At 45.4% G+C, this 19,945-nt stretch overlaps 1 protein-coding gene across 4 annotated transcripts in view; it reads left to right on the plus strand.

Moving 5' to 3' along the window:
* Wwox (WW domain containing oxidoreductase) overlaps positions 1-19,945 on the plus strand; it is an 861,609-nt gene that overhangs the window by 38,192 nt on the left and 803,472 nt on the right. For all 4 annotated transcript variants that reach the window (XM_078032705.1, XM_078032706.1, XM_040279962.2 and 1 more), the window contains exon 5: positions 14,856-14,962. In XM_078032705.1, the coding sequence (XP_077888831.1) occupies positions 14,856-14,962 (107 nt within the window). The remainder of the gene's footprint in view (positions 1-14,855; positions 14,963-19,945) is intronic.

Here is a 19,945-nt window from a genome sequence, read left to right on the forward strand (position 1 = left end):
CAATGTGCCCCTTCCTGGCAGAGTGGAACAGACACTTCCTGCAGGCCAGAACCCTCTGTAGGGCTGTAGTGACACCACAGCTGTGGAGCTCACGGTCTCCTTTCTGTCCACCCCCCGTCCCCACCACCCTTTTGGTGGTGGTGGTTAGGGATTGAACCCAGGACCTTGGAGGCACTCTACCACTGGGCTGCATCCCCAGCCCTCTCTCCTTTCTGAGTTGAGATCAAGCCTAATCCCTAATCATTTCACTTTACCTAGGCTGGAACTCACACTGGGACCTCTTTGGCCCAGAGGCAACAGCTGCCTGAGTGGAGCCAAACAAAAATTTACAGCTGGCCGAGTCTCCGAAGTCAGGGAAATCAGCCTCAGCTGGAAGGCGCTCTGTGCGTCTCTTATGTTCAAGCCGAGCAGGTGCCTGCCTGATCATAGCTGATGGGTAGATTGCAAGTTTCCTGAGAGGTATAGATTTTTAAATTGGCGTGTTTCTCCAGCGTCTCACCAAGGTATTGCAAAACAAAAGATTACCAAGCTCAAAGCTCCTTTACCTCGCCCCCTTCCAACTGAGTCTGATTTTGTTCAAGCAGATCTTCTCTGCTTAAAAAGTAATGGAGAATTTCTTTTACTAGCCGTGCACCCCACTGGGACCCAGGCATTGTAAGCACTGGCTGAGTCATGTCAGAAGAGCCCCAGTGGTGATTCTTGGTGTTTTCCTCCTGTGTTCCCTGACCTGTGAAGGAAATGAGGTAGTTTAATTTACTTCCTCTTTTGAAAGCTAGAATTGCCAGTACCTTCTGCTTGGGACTGATGCAGACTCTTTGACTACTAGAAGCAGAAACTTAGAATTCCTTTTTTTTTTTTTTTTTTGGTACTGGGGATTAAACCCAAGGGTGCTTAACCATGGAGCCACATCCCTGCATATTTTTTTTTTTTTAATATTTAGAGTCGGGATCTCTCTGAATGTTTAGGGCCTCGCTAAGTTGCTGAGGGTGGCTTTGAACTTGTGATCCTCCTGCATCAGCCTCTGGAGCTGCTGGGATTACAGGCATGTGCCACCATGCCTGGCATTATCACCTTTTTTAAGAAAATGCTTTTTGGGCTGGGGATGTGGTTCAAGCGGTAGCCCGTTCACCTGGCATGCGTGCGGCCCGGGTTCGATCCTCACCACCACAAACAAAGATGTTGTGCCCACTGAGAACTAAAAAATAAATATTAAAATTCTCTTTAAAAAAAAAAAAAGAAAATGCTTTTGTGTTATACTGAGATGTTGCCAGCATTTGTGTTTAAAAAAAAAAAAACCCTAAACAATAGCCACAAACACAGCAAGAAGTTTACGAAGTTTTACAAAGTCATTATATTAAAGACATTTTCTAAGTAATCTGATTATATAGATGATCAGAGATACTACTTAAAAAATGTAAGGCAGGGATGATCCTAATTAGAGGAAATGGGCCAGCCACGTGGGTCCTGGGCCCTTTGTAATTAGGTATATTCTGAATTAAACAATGTTAGAATTTTTTTTTTTTTTTTTACACTTTGCCTCCTTTTTGTATATTTTGAGCAAATCTTTTAGTTGTCACTTCATAACCAATCATGACACATGCCCTGTTAGTGACTTGTTTGGAGTTGGAGAAGTCATTGATTTTAGGCAAGGTCACAGTGGGCCCAGAGTACACAAAGTTAATGGAACTCTCTGAGCATCTAGCTTCAGAGACAGAATTTAATTCCTATTTTTTAAGAAGTTGCATCTTAAAAAGTTCTAAGTGAGAGAGAATGAAAAGTCAATTTGGATACTTTAAAAGTGAGCCTCCAAAAAGTGCTGAATTTTCCAGGCATTGTGTTTTGAGCACCTCCATATGACTTTGGGAGCATAAAGAATTTAATCTTTTCAAGAGGCAAAGTAATATACCACTTTTTTTTAAAGGTGAGAGCCAAGGTCGATCTGAATTTTTTTTTTTTTTTTTTTTTTTTTTTTTTTGAAGTACTTGGAATTAGGAAGGTAGTACATTGTCCTCGGTGCAGAAGGAGCAGCTTTTCATTTCCGGGAGCTCTTAATGGAACCAAGGAGGGCTTCTTCCTCTTTTTATTCTACTTTTTCTTATTTAGATAATTCTAAATACTACTTAATTGGCAGAAGTGGAAAATGTGTTGTGAAACTCGGCTGATCATGGCCTCTTGATCATTAAGAAAATCAACAGTCTGGTTTTGGATGGGTGTGGGCCCAGGATCCACGTGGCTGGCCCATCTCCTCTAAATCAGGAACCCCATCTCAAGCAGATGGGAAAGAGCAGCGCAGGCCCCAGCACCATAAGAAAACCCTCTCTCAGCTGTGAAAACAGTGAAACCTGAGTAACACAACCCTGGATGCTGCCGACTCAGGCAAGGGTCCTCTCCTGCTCCGGTGGCTGTAAATTAATCCATCAAAATAAGATGGGCCAAACTTCAGGGGAAAGTCTGCGCTTCTCAACACCCAGGAGACTTGGGTTCTCTGAGTAGATACTGGTGTGAATATAGGAGTGTGAGAGCCCAGATCACAGGTGCACGAATGCCTGTGTGATATTAGTTAAAACGAGTCGGTCCTCTGCACAACAAATGTGAGCCCATGCGCCCGTGCAGGGCGACACAGAGCCTTCTCCTTCCTCCTCGTCTTTAACACCACGGAGAAGAGGAAACTGTTTTGTTGAAAGTCTTAAAAAGACAGTGGTCTCTAAATCCAAAAAGCTGGATTTTTAATAATTGTTTTTCATCAGGAGGTTTGTGTTTTCTTTCATTGTCCTATTTTATTCTTTTCTTCCTGGGATCTGGGGCAAGTTTATACCAGCACATGTGTACTTCACTAAAAAGTCTGATGTGAGTTACTTTCTCTTTATTGGGGGAGCAGATGGTGACTTCAGTAGCAAAAGTCCTTTAAAGTCTGAATCCAAAGACTTAGGGGAACTAAAGGAAAAAAAAATGTGAGCAGAACTTGTAAAGCTGTGGTATTAAGGGGCCCCTTATTGGCTGGAAGTGTGAGGTCGAGTTAAATTAAGTCTGAAGCAGTAAACGACTAACCCTGGCGGATGTGGAGTGGAACTGTGATTTCTCCACTGTCCTTTCTCCTCTCAGCCCTTCGAAGATAAGCGCTCCTGAATGCGGAGCGGCGTTAATTCAGGGCTCCGTGATGAAATGTTGAACAAGAGAACATTGGTAACATATCACAGTTTAGAGATAGATTCCAAGAAGCAGGCGCACTGACGGAGTAAAGGAGTCAAAGGGACCACGGTTCCAGACCTTGACATGGGAACATGGAAATCAAATAGGCAAAGAGGAGCGAGCTGTTGACCTAGGAGCACGTGGCATTTGGATCATTTTTTTTTTTTTCCTCCTTGAGAAGGACGGCAGCTTTTGTGCCCACCCAGGGATGCTGAAGATTCAAAAAGCCCAATGCTGAGTGACTCCGTTTACGTCACACAGATGGCAAGTACATAAGTACATAAGCAGGAGAGATGTACCTAGATCCCTTAATGTCCTCCCTCTGGGAGGAGTGTCCAGGCTGGTTCCTCCCTGCCCTCCAGGGGCTCCCTCTGGCCTGTGTCTTTCACCCTGAAGGAAGGGAAGATCAGTCTTCCTCTGCATGCTCCAGATCACTTCTGATACCACAGATGTGGGCTCTGCCCTCCTGGTGGGTAATTTGCCAACTTTCCAGATACCAACTGGGTGCCCTGCAGTTCAGGTAGGAGGTAGCCGCCCAGAGTCAGCACAGACCCCATGGGTATAGACCTCAATCCTACAAGGCTGCCCCTACTTCAGATGCAGTTCTAAGTCCCAGGTTATCACCTGTTGAGAGCAGCAGCCTAAGCGGCCCAGCAAACTTCCAACTGATTGGCTCCTCTGCGGTGATGCTCATTGGGCTGTTTCCCTGCCCTTTCAGACCACGGAGCTGCTCATTGGGGGACTCTTTTGGCTCCGCCCACACAGCCCAGCCAATCAGCCTCAAGAGCGGGAAGGGTTCCGATTGAGGTGCTCAGCGGAAGTGCCAGAGGCGGCAGTTCTCGGGGAGTTCCTGGAGAGTTGTGGGTGCTAAAATAGTAGTTCCTGCTCCCCAAGTGGCTCCTGAATTGGGCCCAGCCAGAGTGTGGCAGTCACCTCCACTTCTAACCAACGAGCTACAAATTGGGGTTCCCACAGCCTTCTCCTCGGGCTGGGAGTTTGGTATAGTGACTCTCAGAACTCAGGAGAACCTTTACTTGCCTGTGTGAGTTGATTAGGAAGTATGTTACGGAGGACACGGTGCCAGGTGTGGTGGTGCGAGGCCAGGGAAGGGGATAGACGCCCTTCCAGCACTCTGTGTTGCAAACTTGGAAGCTCCCTGAACACCACAGTCATTGTGTTATGGTGACGTCATTATGTAGGTGTCATGGGCCACCACTGGCCCCTCCTCCCCAGAGATGTGGCCAGGGGTGAGGTGGGGAATTGGAGTTCCAACCCTCCAGCCACATAGATGGCTCCTCTAGTAACCGGCACCTGTCCCCTGAGAGTCACCTCATTAACGTATTAACATGGGTATCATTGAGATGTCCCTCTGGTCCCAGTTACTCGGGAAGTTTCCAGGGAGCTCTGTGTCAGACAGCTGGACAAAGACCAAGTACGTCTAATTTAGTCTATCACAGTGTCACAAAACCCTAGTGACGTGGTGGACTTGGTGGTGTGGGGGCCAGATGGTGGGATAGGGCCCTTCTTTGTTTTGCCCTCTAATTTTTGTTAACCCCTTAACCTCTGGGGTCACTGTGTTCTCTTACATGAAATGTTGACAGTGACACTCGTACGGTTTCTTTGAAGAACACCTTGGAACAAGTGCACTTTGTAGAGCACTTAGCACATCGTAACCCCAAGTCGTCCTCACTGGTGTTTTCCAGTCTTCCCTATAAGTCGGGATGCTCAGAAAACACATTGTTAGGAGTAATACCTGGTTCTTCCCTTTCTCTTCCTACTTGCCTTGATGCTGTATATAAAAATTCATGGAGGTCCACAAATGGCCAACTCGGTGTCATTCAGGTAGTTATTTTTGGTTGCTTGCTCAGACAGCTGTGCACGTCTGTACACATGAACTGGCACATTTATTGTAACGCGCAAAGGAAATTCTCCTTGCCCTTGACCAATGGCTCTTCCTGAAATCATCAACACCAAGGACAGCTTTGCTCCCCCACTTGGTGTTGTGGGTGCAGGTTACTCCATGCTTGGACTTTTTATTTTCTCAGTAATATAGCATAGAAGCCAGGGTGGTGGCATGCACCTGTCATCCCAGTTACTTGAAGTGTGAGGCAGGAGAATCACAAGTTTGAGGCCAGCCTGAGCAACTTAGTTGAGACCCTGTCTGAAAAAATAAAAAGGGCTGGGGCTGCGGTTCAGGGGGTGGAGTGCTTGCCTGGAGTGTGCCAGACCCTGGCTTAATCTCTGCCCTCCCCCCCCCCCCCCACAAAAGCAGTCTGACAGCATCGAGGTGTCTCTTGAGTCTCCAGATCATTTCACCGCATCCATTTTTAAGTGTAGCACAATGTTTCATTCTCTGCTGTTTAATTGATTTCACCTCATTGATGGACACAGGTTGCTGGCAGTTTGTTGGCTCTTACAAACATTGCTGGACTTTCCTCTCACATTTGCCCTCTGTGTGGGCACCTCTATGTGTAGAATAAATTTCTAGTTATGGAATAACTGGAGTTTGAAATGACATATCTATCTAAAAATTGACAGATATGGTGCAGTTGCCCTTAATGATGTTGGGCCTCTATATCTGTGTCTACAACCCCCACCCCCAATAATATGTGAGGTTGTCCAGTTCCCCCACACCTTTGTCAACACAGATCTGCTCTGCGAGTGGACTTCACTGCATCTGTCTTCCCTGGGCCTTTCCCTGGGCCTGTCTGGACGATGTTAATTGTAATCTTTGTGCACTTTTCTCACTGTGATTCTTAACCAGGACTGTCACTGGCAGGTCAGATGAGAACTTATTCACCCAGTGCCTGGCAGCACTGGTAGCCAGCCTGGGGTCAGTCTTGCCTCTTGAGAGATCTTATACCGTCACTTGGAATTTATTATACAGCCTTACAAAACATTACAATCTTGGTCTTGTACTGCCCAGAGCACAGGGTTGCAACCCAGTGTGATTTTTTAATAAGATATTCCACGTGAACCAACACTTTTCCCACTTCTGTTTTCTCATCTCTCAAATTGACATTTTTGTTTCGATAAATAAATTTGAGATGTCGTCACGTTCCGAAGGGTATTTAGGAAGCCCTGTTTGGTACTTGTTGCTCACTGTATACAATGCATATGTTGAAGAGCAGGGCTAGTTATGACTTATTTTCCTCTGGAGAGACCTGTGTGTTTTGTAATTTCTTAAGAGTTGGCAGCTATGCATTGTGTTTAGTGAGAGTGACAGCCAACTCTTTTAAACTTGGAACTATGTAATTGAAATGGTGTGGAAGGTAAATGTGATCATTCAGGAAATTAAAGTAACTCCAGAAACGGTGAGATGGATTATCTGGTCACTGAAGATGTGGTGGTGCTGACCTCGTAGCTAGGATGCCCATGTGTCCTAGAACTGCATCCGAAGTGCCCCTGGAGAGTTGGATTTCAAGATCACGGTCAATGTCAAGTCGCTGTAATTTCATTTACATTAATCAGATCAATTTGGAAAGTATGGTCCTTCTGCATTTAGGAGGATGTCGGATGTCGGATGTAGGAGAAACTTGCATCCTAGCATGTGAGGTTTGAGTTTGGGTTTTTTCTTTTGGAGTGCTGGGGGTTGAATCCAGGCACTGGCCATGGGTAAGCACATGGCCACTGAGCTACATCCCCAGCCCGGGCTAGTGGTTTATTAATACAGAAACTGTTAACTCTCCCCAAATCTAACACAAACTGAAAGACATGCTCCTCTGCTTACTCCATATGTGATGGATCTCCAGGGAGGGCAAGGACATGGGCTCGGAGGCTCATTCACTTGTTGCCCAGCTCCCGAAGATTGCTTTAGTGCTATGTTCTTGGGTCGGGGGATGTTGGGGTGCTGGTCACCATCTCTGTGGGCTTTTAATGGCATACAGTTACAAGTAGCATTTGTCTCCCGTGTTCCACAATTATAAATTAATAATAACGACCCATTAGAAATTACGGGTGTTGTAAGCCCCAGCTCCTTTGGGCATCTTAATAAAAATGATAATTAAAACCATAATTTACAGTAAAGGGGACGCTGCCCAAGTACATCTACAATATGAAGAAAATTAAAAAACTCGAACCAGAAGGAAACTTCCTGGCACCGGGGAAAGAAACTGCCTGGCTCTTGGTCCCCACTGCCCCAGGGGGCATCAGTGGGGTTGGGACTGGGTTTCTACCTTAATGTCTTTTGTGCCTGAGGAATCTGTGGGTGACTCTGTCCCCACCTGTCCCAGTTTCCAGTGGGCCTTATTGGGAGTGGCCACCTGTGCTTTCCAACTTGGCTGCCACGTTCAGGTGCAGTCCTCCCTGGGTGCTCCCCATCTGGGTAGATGAGCGAACCTGGGAGTCCCCTGGGAGCCCCCCTGATGCTCCTTTGAGCCTGGGATGAGTGGTCGCCAGGTGCCGTAGGTTTTGGTTTCCTCAGTGGTTTTCTAATTTAGCCCCTCAGTCGCTCAGCCAGCCCCTTATCTGCATGACCAATGGAGGCCCTGTGAATGGATGAAGTGGTGATAACGATTCACAGGGATCCTCTCCAGGCGCCCGCCCTGCCTTCTCTGCCAGCTCGTGAGGTCTCATCGCCACGGTGTCCTCTGGGCCTTATTTCTGTGGGGACACTCGACAGCCCTCTTTCTCTTTTTCCATGCACCCTGTGTTTCTGCTTCTGTTTCATCAGCCTCTCCTCCATCCCCAGGTAGTTGTTGGCCCAGACTTTCTGCTGCCACCAAGCAACACTGGGAATGCAGAGGACCTTGTACCCCAGACCCCAATTCCTGCAGATCCCTGAATTGTCCTTGTGCTTCCCTGTCTGCAGTAAGCCCAGTGCCACAGCAGCTTTTCCTGGACATACTAGACGACTGGTCTTCTCACTCTTACAGAGAAGGACTGGACATGGCATCGATAAAAACCTCCAACAGGTCGAGTTTGGGGATTTGGATGTGAACGTGTGAACTCAGGCTGTTTTGTGGTGAGGCTTGAATGATCATCTCTAGCAGGGACCTTCCCCCATAGCATGCATGTCTGCCTCAGGTGCTTCAGTGGCCCGGGAGGCAAAGCCAGCAGTGTGGTGGCACTTACCACAGCTACCAGGGATCCTAAAGCCCACCTCTGGCTGGAAGTGGCCCTGTGGCTCACCTGACTGTCACCCCGAATGCCCCCAATAAAGTTTCTTCAAAGACGTTAGGTCTCTGGCTTTGGATTATGTGCTCTCCAACTTTCTAATGTTGGCAACTAATTCATTTAGGAAGGAGGAGAGGAAAGAAGAAAGAATGAGAGGGAAAGATCAAAAAGGGAGAGAAGAGGGACGGAGGGAGGAGGGACAGAAATGGTGGGACCACAGAACAACTCCAGGGACTCCATACGTCCCATAACCACCAGTTAATAACCTCTATGCCCAAGGATGAAACTAGTGTATGATAAGCAGGTACCCATTTTGGGGTACACTTTCCATTTTATGCTACTTGGATGCTTGGCTTGCATCTGAAGCCTAAAACCCAAGAAAGCGAGATGGGAAACCTCTGTGGCCGCTTAGCTTCTCTGATTGGATCAGATGGAGCAAGTGCTAGAAAACTGAGGCTACCTATTGTTTTAAGTGTTTCCTTTATTTTCTCCATATTATTAGCTTTCAATATTCTTCTGAACACACTCTTGCCATCTCCGTGCCGTTAAGCTGGTTCAATTTAAACATTGTCATAAAGTTAATTTTTTATAAGATGAATCAGGTTATTAAATTTAGTAAACCATTGCCTTCATTATTTTGCACAAACTTTGGCACTGTGCAGAATTGGCTTAGCACTACTACATTTAGCTAATTAAACTGGCCATCAGCTGCAGCATTACAAGAGTGAGGGCTGCTGTTCTCATGGGCTTTATCCAGGACTTAGCAGTAGGTAGCATTATTAACTTATTTTTTTTTTTTATAAAACTCCACACTCTAGAGATATGGTTTACTATAAAAATGTTATTGTCCTTCCCGAGAAACCATCATCTTCTGAAATATCCGTTCTTTGTTTTTGCTCCAAAGGCAATTGTAAAGGAAAGAAAATGGGATTGTCTGTTGTAGCACTGACAAGTGGCCTAGCCATCTGTGATACTCTGCCTAGATAAAGGGAGATGTAAGACCAGAGAATAACCTTGCAAGGCTCAGAGATGATGGCTTGGCCACAGCACAGCTAGGGATTGTCTCGGGTAAGAGTGCAGGATTGCACCTGCAGCCTGTTGCTGCCACCAGGTTGAGTGCTGGTTTTGGGAATAGAAAGTCCTTTGCCCTAGATTCTTTTATCAAGTGAGATAGCATGACTCACAGGTGTGATTGGGAAAATAAAATTCCAGGGACAAAGGATCTTTGTCCTGCAGATTTCTAGGTAGTGTTGTTTAAAACTTCACTGTGCAGCATCTCTGTGTGCTTTTAAAGCTTATTTGCTGTTTTAAAGGAAATTACAGGGTCATTAGGATTGCTATTTGAAACAACCTTGTGGATTGTTTTAGAATAATAATTGTTTTAGAATAACCCAGAATAGTGGCATATTAGCAGTGTGCAGGAAGCCTTCATTCTTGGGTGCTGTGAGTGAATCCCACTAGGTGCTAGTCCCAGGGATAGAGATGAGAGGCTTCTGCCCAAGTTCTTTTTTTGCAAACTTGGGGAGTTGCCGCCTTCTCCTGCCACCTTCTCTCTCTCAGCAGACAGTGCTACTGGTTTTCCATACTAAGCAGCATTATCTTAGAGACCATCGTGTGTGGTCCCTCGCCCTGGGCTTGGCTGAACTGATTGCTTTGCCATGGTGGACTCTTCTCTCAGATTGTCTGTTGTAGCACTGACAAGTGGCCTAGCCATTTGTGATACCACGGCTTCCATAATGTGGCATCTTCCAGTTCAGAGCAGGGGCTGCAAGTTCAGGCTCTGGAATTAGACATTTCTTCCCTATTTTCCTCCTCATGCTTCCCAGTGTTCTTTTTGAGACAATTTTGAAATGCAGGTTAAATTTTATAGAATTGTTTGGTTTTTCTAGTGGCAGTTTTTCAGTAGTGTTTTTCTAGGAATTTGTATTTTTTATTTACCTTGTGATTTTATTGGCATAAAGTTGTTTGCAGGTCTTTTTAAGATCTTTTTTTAGCATTTGTAAGATCTGTACTTTTTTAAAAAATTTAAAACATATTTTTTTAAGCTTAAAATCTTGATACATACATATCTGTGCATGTTAATATATACAACTTAACATATGCAACTTGATGAGTCTGGAGTAGCTATATATCCCCTATCGTGTGTGTGTTTGTAGGGGGGTACTGGGGTTTGAACCCAAGGCCTTGTGCATGCTGGACAAGTGCTGTATCACTGAGCTCTACCCCAGACCTTTGAGCAGCTATATATCCATCACCTCCAAAAATTTACTCCTGCAGGAATTATTTACAAAAAGGAAAATTGTATCCTTTGGCTACTACTTTCTCATCCCCACTTCCCCAGGCTCTTGGAAGGTCTTATTCTATTCTAGATCTTGTGAGTTTGACTCTTTCAGTTTCCCCATAGAAATGGTATTATGTAGAATTTTAGATATCCCTTTTATATGTAGTATTTTGGAATGGTAACCCTTTATCAGATAGAATTTGCAAACATTTTCTTCCATTCTGCAGTTTTCCTCCTCTTTATTTTATATAATGTGTGTGAAGAACTTCTCACATAAGATCTATCCTCTTTGCAATTTTGCAGTACGGTATTGCTAACTGCAGGTGCTATGCCATATGGTAGGTCTCTAGGACTTTTTCATCTTGCATACCTGAAATCTGAACCCTTTGTTGTGGTTTGGATGAGTGGTGTCTCCCCAAAGCTCCTGTGTCAGGATGTCCAGAGGTGAAATGATTAGATCATGAGACCTCTGTCTATCGGTCCATCCTAGTTTTAGTGGACTAGCTGGTTGGCAACTGCAGGCAGGTAGAGTGTGGCTGGAGGAGGTGGGTCACTGAGGATTTGCCCCTGGGAATTAGATCTTGTCCCCTGGATCTCCCTTCTCCCTTTGCTTGCTGAGATGCTTTCTTCGGCTGTGATGTTGGGCCTCACCTGAGGCCGAGAGCGATGGGGTCAGCCAACCATGGACTGAGCCTGAGAAACTGAGCCAAAAGAAACCTTTCCCCCTCTAAGTTCTTCCTGTTTGGTGTTTTAGTCACAGATGAAAAGCTGATCCACATATGCTTTGACTCCTACTTTCTCGTTCTCTCCTGCCTACCCCCAGCCCTTGGAAACCACCACTCTTGCCTCTGGGTTGGACTGTTCCATATGCTCATAGAAGTGGTGTCATGCAGTATTTGTCCTTCTGTGCCTCTTATTTCACTTGACATAGCCACCTCCATGTGACCATCCACGTTGCCACAAGTGGCAGGATTTCCTTCTTTTCTGAGGCAGGGGAATATTCCGTGGTATGTGCATAGCACATCACATCTTTTTCCTTCCATCCATCCGTGGACATCAGATTACTTCCATGTCCTTACTACTGTGGCTGATTCTGCAGTGAACGTGGGCACAGATATCCCATCAAGATCAGATTTATTCCCTCAGATACATACACAGAAGGGGATCGCTGCGCCACATGGCAGTGCTAGTGTCAGTTTTGCAAGGAACCTCACACTCTTTCCCATGGTGGCTGCATCAGTTTACATTTCCACCACAGAATATAAATTTCAAAGGTTCCCTTTGCTCTACATCCTCACCAACACTTGTTTTCATTTGTGGTCTTAATTTTTTAAATATTTATTTATTTATTGCAGTGCCAGGGGTTCAGCCCAGGGCCTCGTTCGTGGTAGGCAAGTGCTGTGCCCTCTGAGCAGCATGCGTGGGCATTACTGTTTGTTTTAAAATAATAACCACATGAAGTGATGTCTCATCATGCTTCTGCTTGGTGTTTCCTTGATGGCTAGTGATGCTGATATGCTTTTCTATACTTGTTGGCTGTGTATGTCGTCTTTGGAGAAGGGCACCTCTCAAGTTTCTTTACATATTTTTTAAAATTGGGTTTTTTTTTTCTGCTATTGCATTCTAGTGTTTGGATATTAGCCTTTTATCAGGCACATGCCTGTAGGTTGGCTTTTCATTGTGTTGGCTGTTTCCTTTCACGTTCAGGGGCCTTTTCTTTGATGTAACCCCACTTGTCTCTTTTATTTTTATAAAATGTCAGAGGAATGCATTACAATTCTTATTACACGTATACAGCACAATTTTACATTTCTCTGGTTGTATATAAAGTATATTGACACCAATTCGTGTCTTCATGCATGTACTTTGGATAATGGTGTCCATCACATTCCACCATCCTTGCTAGCCCCCTGCCCCCTCCCTTCCCCTCCCACCCCTCTGCCCTGCCTGCGTTTGGTGTCACCTGGTGATGTCCTTGTACTTTTCCCTGATGTTGGTCATCTGTGTGCTGACTCTCACTCTCCTGTTTGCTCTGTCTTCATAGTCCTTTATCAATTTTAGTATTTCTTTCCCAAAGAACTAACATTCAAATTTTTTCTCTGTATTTTATATTTAAGTTTTTATTTTCTTCCTTCTGCTTGTTTTATGTTTAATGTGCTACGTTTTTCTTTTCTTGGTACTGGGAATCAAACTCGGGGCCTCATGCATGCTAGGCAAACATTCCACCTCTGAAATGCGCCCCAGCCCTCTTCTTGAATTCATGTAACTAAGCCACATTTCTTTTGGCTCATTACATGATGTGTCTTTCCTTTCTTTTAACCTTTGAGTTTTTTATCCTTTTTTTTAAAGCTATAAAACACACATCCTTTTTTAAGGAATATATTTTATGTGTGTTTTATGCAGTTTGACTATCTTTGTCCTTTAGTTTCGGTCTTTAATCCATTTATATTTAATGCAATTACAGATATATTTGGGTTTAAATACACACTTATTGTTTTCTATTTGACTTGTTTATATTCTTCTTTCTTGACTTGTTATTATTGTACTTTTCTTCTCTATTAGCTAATTAAATGGGTAGGTATTCAATCTAAATATTTGACTTGTTAAAATATAAGGTAAATTGATACTATATTACTTCCTGTATAAGACAAGGGTCTTACGGTACTTTAACCCATGAATATTATGTATTAAAATGTGATACAAATGTGATTTTTTTTTGTTTGTGGCTCAAGATAGTTTTTGAATTTACTGCTATATGTCAGTCATTAGTTTTGGGAAATTATTAGTGTATTTTCAAATATTATTCATATCTTAAGCTATTCCTCCTTTTTGACTCAAATTAGATATATGTAAGGGCATAAAATAGCATATTTCAGTATTTCTTTTGTTCCTTGATGTATTAATCATCTTTTAAATTTTAAGCTTCCTTTTGGGTATTTTCTTTTGACCTATTTTCTAGTACTCAAATCTTCTCTTAACTGTGTCTTCTATTTAACCTGTGCTTTGAATTCTTGATTATGCTGTTGTATTTGAATTTCATAATATCTATTTGATTATTTTCTGCTTTCAGTTCCCTGACAAAATCTTTTTTCCATCTTTTCATTCCTTGAATATATTAATTATGATTTTAGTCACCATTTCTCATGATGTCACTATGTAGACCTCCTGTGTATCTGTTTTTTTCTCATCTTGCTTTTGTTGAGGGCTGTGTCTTTGTGTGCCTTCTTGTTTTGGCTGGCATGGAAGAGATTTTACTTGAAACTCTGCTGTGGTTGCAGTGATAATGTGTGTCTCAGGCTGATGGCACCTTCCTCTAGAGAATGCAGCATCTTCTCTTGCTTTGGCAGTTGGGGACAGATCACTTTCATCCAATCAGACATTGAAATGGCAGGAGGCTGATCTGTTCAGGCTGGGTTGTCTTTGGTTCTAATGAGGGCAGTCGCCTGCTGGGCTCCTAACCAAAGTGTGGTGCGTTTATCAGAGACCCTTTCTTGGTGGCCCTTGGGCTTGAACTTGTGGCTTTCTTTGTGTAAGACCGCCAGAAGCTCAGCCCATTTCCTTAGGCTCTCCACCTCAAGTTTTGGGATCTGGAATAGTGCCTGAGGGGAGAAGCCCAGCTCAACGCCAGCCTTTCAACTTTTCTCAGTCTTGTCAGTATTCTCTGTGTTTGAAATGGGTGGGTGTGCGCGCACGTGTGTGTGTGTGTGTGTGTGTGTGTGTGTGTGTGTGTGTGTGTGTATGTATGTACACATGCACATGCATATGGGTATGTGAATACTGTCTAATTTTCCTAGTTGGAGGTAGGAGAGGATCTAGGAAACCTTGACTTTCATTGTTGGAAGCAGTGGTGCTGGAAACCTCCACTGTCTCAAGAGACCTGGGCCTGGTCATGGTCCATGGTTCAAGGGCAGGCTGTGCCTTGAACTTTCTATGGCTCCGCCTTCATCCTGGAAATTGCCTTGTCCCTTGGGCAAGTTTTCTTAGCCTTATCCTGTTGGCATTTCGGACCAGGTGATTGCTTATGGTGGGTGCTGACTGGCATATGGTCAGCTGTTTTGTTGTTCTCTGGCCTCTACTCACTAGGTTCCTGCAGCACCACCCCCAAGTTTACCCACAAAGATGTCTCCAGATGCTGTACCTGTCCCCTGGGGGACAGAATTGCCTCTTGCTGAGAATCACCAGGTTATGCAGATGGTGTTGGGCACAGGCACAGTGTGGCCTGGTAGGTTGCTGTCGCGTTTTCTAATGTTGACTTTTCTTTCAATTGCAGGTTTTGAAACTGCCAAGTCTTTTGCCCTCCACGGTGCCCACGTGATCCTGGCCTGCAGGAATATGGCGAGAGCCAGTGAGGCCGTGTCACGCATCTTGGAAGAGTGGGTAAGTGCCTGACTGTTTTCTTGCATGATTGCCAAATGTGCATGCCGGGCTGAACACACGGAGGCTCTAGTGCGGAGCAAGGGTTATTGCTCTTGGAATAATGTCTTTATTTTTAGAGTGGTCTTCACATTGTTTATTTTATGAATGAAAGCACGAGCAAGCTGTTACTGTGCACGCATTGTTTATAGGCCATTGTCAGAGTCTTCTGCTTTGTTGGTCAGTGGGTTGACTCACTTAACTCATTTGTTAAGGAAAATAAAATGTCGTTAATGCCCGTGGATGCGAGTAGGAGGTTGTTTATCATGTGTTTTAGGATTAGAAAAGAGTTGGCTTTCACCCAGCCCCTGGAATTTTTGCTTTTCTCACTTTAGAGCATAGATGTTGATGTGGAGCTGTTGATGGGGGAACATTTACTGAGCCCTTGAAATAATCTTGGGACTAAGGATATGACATCAAACAAAACAAATCCCTGGCCACATGGGCTTACCCTCCAGGTAGGAGTAATATAACCAAGTTTGAAGTTTACCATTCTCTCAGGCTGGTGTAAGTATGGTGAAGGACAGAAAGCAGCGAGGGATGGACGGCTGCTGACAGCCTTGTTGTGAAATCCGGAATGAGCCCTGAGAGTGTCAGGCACTGTGCAAAGGCACAGAGGTAGCCCATGCCTGGAGAATTCATGGCTTCCCAGGGAAGCTTGTGTGTCTTTGCTGAATGCAAGGGGCCAGGCAGAGGGGCAGTGGTGATGAGCAGGGTCTTGCAGCAGCATCTGGGAGGAGGACCTTGGAGGACTTGAGCTCTGACTCTCTACAGGGACGAGTGCTAATTGTTTTTTTTTTTTTTTTTTTTTAAAGCATGATCACTGGGCTCCTGTTTGATCATCCACTTGCCTTCCCTGTGTGTGTGTGTGTGTGTGTGTGTGTGTGTGTGTGTGTGTGTGTGTATGTTGTGTGTGTCTGTACTGCTATGATAGCTGCTGGGTCTAAGTGCAAGCAAACATTTCAACCTACTGAGGAAGAAAGATGACCCTGACCAAAGAATGACAAGTGTGTGTGCACGTCAAATAGTGGTGAGTGGCACTGTGGAGTGGCCAGTTCCAGGAGTTGGGAGAAGTATAGTCCCGAGTAGGAGAAGAGTGAGTGATTCTGGAGAGGACCGGGAAGGTCGGGCCGGGTAGGGGAAGGACCGTGCAGAGGCCCTGGGTGGAGCAGCCGGAGACGGTCCAGCATGGCGAGGAGCAGAGTGGTCTGCTGGGCGATCCTTGCCAAGGCTGGCTTCGCTTTCTGAACACTGTCAAAGGTGTCTTGCCAGTTGGAGAAATAGGCTGAGGTTCGCTTAAGAAAGTGTCTGGTGTTCTGGACAGAGAAGTCGTGAAAGTAAAGAAAAGGCAGATTTGTTGTGTGCTTTTGGTGTATTTCCCATGAAATGTCTCAAACAGTTGTTTTCTAATGAATTCTTGATTTGAGCTCACTGGATTTGTTATTTTGGGACCAATTCATTATTATTATCATAGAGTGTTTCTGTTAAAAGGATTTTTAGAGATGTTTATAGAAGAGAATGAGTGACAGTGTGCATGTGTGATCTGAATCTTCCCCCACAGAAGGTGAAGGTAAAAAAAAAAAAAGGAAAAGTTTTTCCCTGATCCTTCTCTTGAAATGGGAAGCATCATTAGCCATTTTGTGTATATTTGTCCAGAAAGAGATTGTGTATTCTGTGTGTGCTCCTTCATTGTTCAGGAAATGCTTTCCTATCAGTGCCCATGAGTCATCGGCTTCATTATTTCCTGCTGCCGCTTGCTGCTCTGCCGTGTGCTCATGCGGTGTTGAGCCCATTTCCCTTTTTGTGGTTGTGCATGCAGCAGCGAGGCTTTGCCCTTCCAGGGGATGCTGTTTTACACTCTAGTCTGTCTTGTCTGCATCCTCTTTTCCTGCACTTTCATCTGAAAATGGGTCTTCAAGATGCTGAGCCCACCCGCTGGGCAGAATCTGACCAGTGGATTCCCTAGACGAATGCAGTTAGCAGTTTCCCAGTTGTTGCTCCAACTTCAGTTCCTGCTGACGGTGCAGGATACTGCCTGTTGTCCAGCAGTCGGGAGTTTTGAACTTGTCAAACTTTCCCCCACTGAATGTTATATTTTAAACCAGTGGTCGTAGAGATACTATAGCAATGTGTTGTTTAGTGATAGTCATGTTGAAATGGTCTTGGGAGGTGATGCTAAAACACAGTTGTTTTTGAATCACTAAATTTATCCTCTTCTTAGAACATAATATTTATGAGAACAAATTGATCTGCATTTATCACATCATTATTGTTGGAGGTACAGAAGAAGAAATTCCTGCATCCACCCTCACCAAGTGCAAGACCTTGGCCAAGGCGCTATATCTCTTGGGTGCCTCAGTTTCCTCACCTAATAAAGGAGGTTGAGTGGGATGACCTCAGAGAGCCACTGTTGCATCTCTTTTTGCATTTAGGCCAAAACTGGGTTCCTGGGAGGCAGTTTCAGATGATAGAATTTATAGTGGTGTGCTTTCAGTCTGCTGTGTTGTGCCCTGAAGAAGACTAGCAGCCCAAGGAAAATAATTATTCAAAACATTCATTGTCTGGGATATGAGGAAGAAAATGGGAATAATACCCCACTAATGCGTGCTGTTTCAACACTAGAGTCGCCTTTACAGGTTTCAGGCCTGAGATGCTCAGTCCAGTCCTCCCCTCCTGTCTGTTCCGGTGTTCTCTGCCTATGCTATTGTGCGCGCTCCTCCCTGCCCTGTACTGTGCCAGCACAGGCTCAGGTTTTTCACCCAAAGCCATCGTTCTGGTCCATTGCTGCATTGCACCGCAGGACAGAGTGGGTGTGTGCACCTGATGCTGTGCATAGTCCCATGCTAGCCCCACTCCCACCCTGGAGATTTCCTTGTCTGGTTTCCTGCAGGCTCTTCCTTGTAGTTCTTCTCTGGCCCACTGTTAAAGCCTCCTCCTGTGTTTCTCAAGGTCAATTTGCTCCACTCCAGCTTCTCAAGCCTCGAGCCAGCTTCCGTGTGTCCTGCTTCATTTGGGATGGATCATATCGGTGTCAGGCGGGGAAGGTAGTGCAACATATTGGTGCCTCACGGGAGATTCTCAGAAAGAGCCGCAGTGTCTTGTTGTAGTAAAACTCATTCAGAAGTTCCCGGTTGTTGGGCTCCACCCTTACTCACGTGCCAAGGCTCCCTGGCCATCTTCAGCTCCAGTCCTGGGGAGAGAGCTCATTTCTCCTGCCTCAGCTGTTCCTCCCTGGCTGAACTTGCTCGTCCAGCTTCCCCTGTGCATTCCAGGATCACCGTGTTCCACAAGGCTCCTGCCAGCAGAATGCTTTGTTCACACCCTGATGGGGCAACTCACAACCCCACTGAATTCCCGTCCTGGGCTGTGCCCTGGGCCAGGCCCTTGAGTTGCTTATTTGGGAGGGATGCACATGCCTGTCATCTCTTTTTATAGTGTTGGAGAGAGGTGACTCACCAGAGCGCGTAGCTTGTGCACTCAGGGCTCTCCATCTAGCTTTATGCAGACTGCAAGTCTGTCTGCTCTACCCCATGGCCTGGCTTTTCTACCCTGTTACTGTTCAGATTCTGCTTTCAAAGTCGGTCAGTGCTATTTGAGTGATTCGAATCAGGACTGGTCATCTCTATTAGCAGAAGCAACTCTGAGGCACTCTGGTGTCCTTTACATTCAAGATACCCTTTCAGAGCTCTCAAGCCTCTTTTTTTGGAGATTGAGCTACTTTGTAAAGTGGAGCTTGTGTGAAAACACTTTCCATGTAGAAATGAGAACCTATATGATAGGTATGGAGGCAAGGCGCTTGAGTTTGGGGCCAGGCTTGGCAATGTGTAGTGAGACCTGGTCTCAAAAATAAAAAGGCTGGGGACACCCCTGGGTTCCATTCTCGGTATCAAAAAAAAAAAAAAAAAAAAAAGCCCTGTTCAATGTTCAATTATTAGTGCTAATAATTGCTTTTTTCATGGGCATGTGCCTTTCTGTTAGATGTGTTGGATGCTCCAAGGTTAGAAGTACGAGAGGACGTGAAAAGGCAGTAGGATCCTGTGGACAGCAGGAGAAAACCACCCTCCTAAGAGGCCAACCCATTCGGTGTAGAGGAGGGAGGAGAGGAAGCCTGTCAGCCCCCACTCAAGTTTACATGAAGTTCCTGTGGGTGTGGGCTCAAGCCTGTGTTGCAGCTCAGGGGCTGACAGATATGCCCACCCCCAACGATCTGCTACCTGGACTGCAGGCTGGTGTCCGTACCTTTAAGATGAGTGCTTCCTCTTTGTGATTGAGCAGGAAGCTCATCTTTTCCTGCATCGCTGGGGTGGGTGGGTGGGTAGGTGGGTGGGTGGTCTTAGCAGTGGGCCTGCACACAGGATTTCCTGGCAGGTGTGTTTGAGTCCTGCAGTGCCATGGCTCCTGCTGTCCCTTGGTATCTATTGGAACCTTGGTAACTATTGGGGTTTTGTTGCCCTGTCATGGGCGTATGGCATGTCCCACTCATTGTCCTGAGATCTGAGGACATCCAAGGGGTGTTGCACGTGCAGAAGAATAATAGCTGGTTAGGTATCAGAGTGTACTTGATAATCAACAGCAAGCTCTCGAAAGGCCAAAGTGGGATCCTATTAGTTTCCCATTTTGCTTCCTAAATTCTAGATCCTTGTGTGTGTGGGGGGGAACTTGTGATGTAAAACTTGTGATCCTGTAGAGGAGAAGGTTGGGAGGAGCTGGAGCAGATGGGCCTGAGGTTCCCACTGACTGACGTTCTAGTCATTTTCAGGAAGAAAAGGGAGTGGGCTTGTGGCTGGGCAGATCCAGACTGGGGGAGGGTGGTTAGAAGTGGCCAGCCGGCCTCACCTGTTACAGGCCGTTGGTACCATGCCAAGGGTGGAACAGGATGTGCGAGAGAACTCACAGTGGGGCCTGACCTCCAGTGAGGTGTGGGCGCCCTGAGTCTTGGATCCACTG

The sequence above is a fragment of the Ictidomys tridecemlineatus genome, chromosome 15 (genome assembly GCF_052094955.1).
Source record: "Ictidomys tridecemlineatus isolate mIctTri1 chromosome 15, mIctTri1.hap1, whole genome shotgun sequence".
In the NCBI taxonomy this organism is placed as follows: domain Eukaryota; kingdom Metazoa; phylum Chordata; class Mammalia; order Rodentia; family Sciuridae; genus Ictidomys; species Ictidomys tridecemlineatus.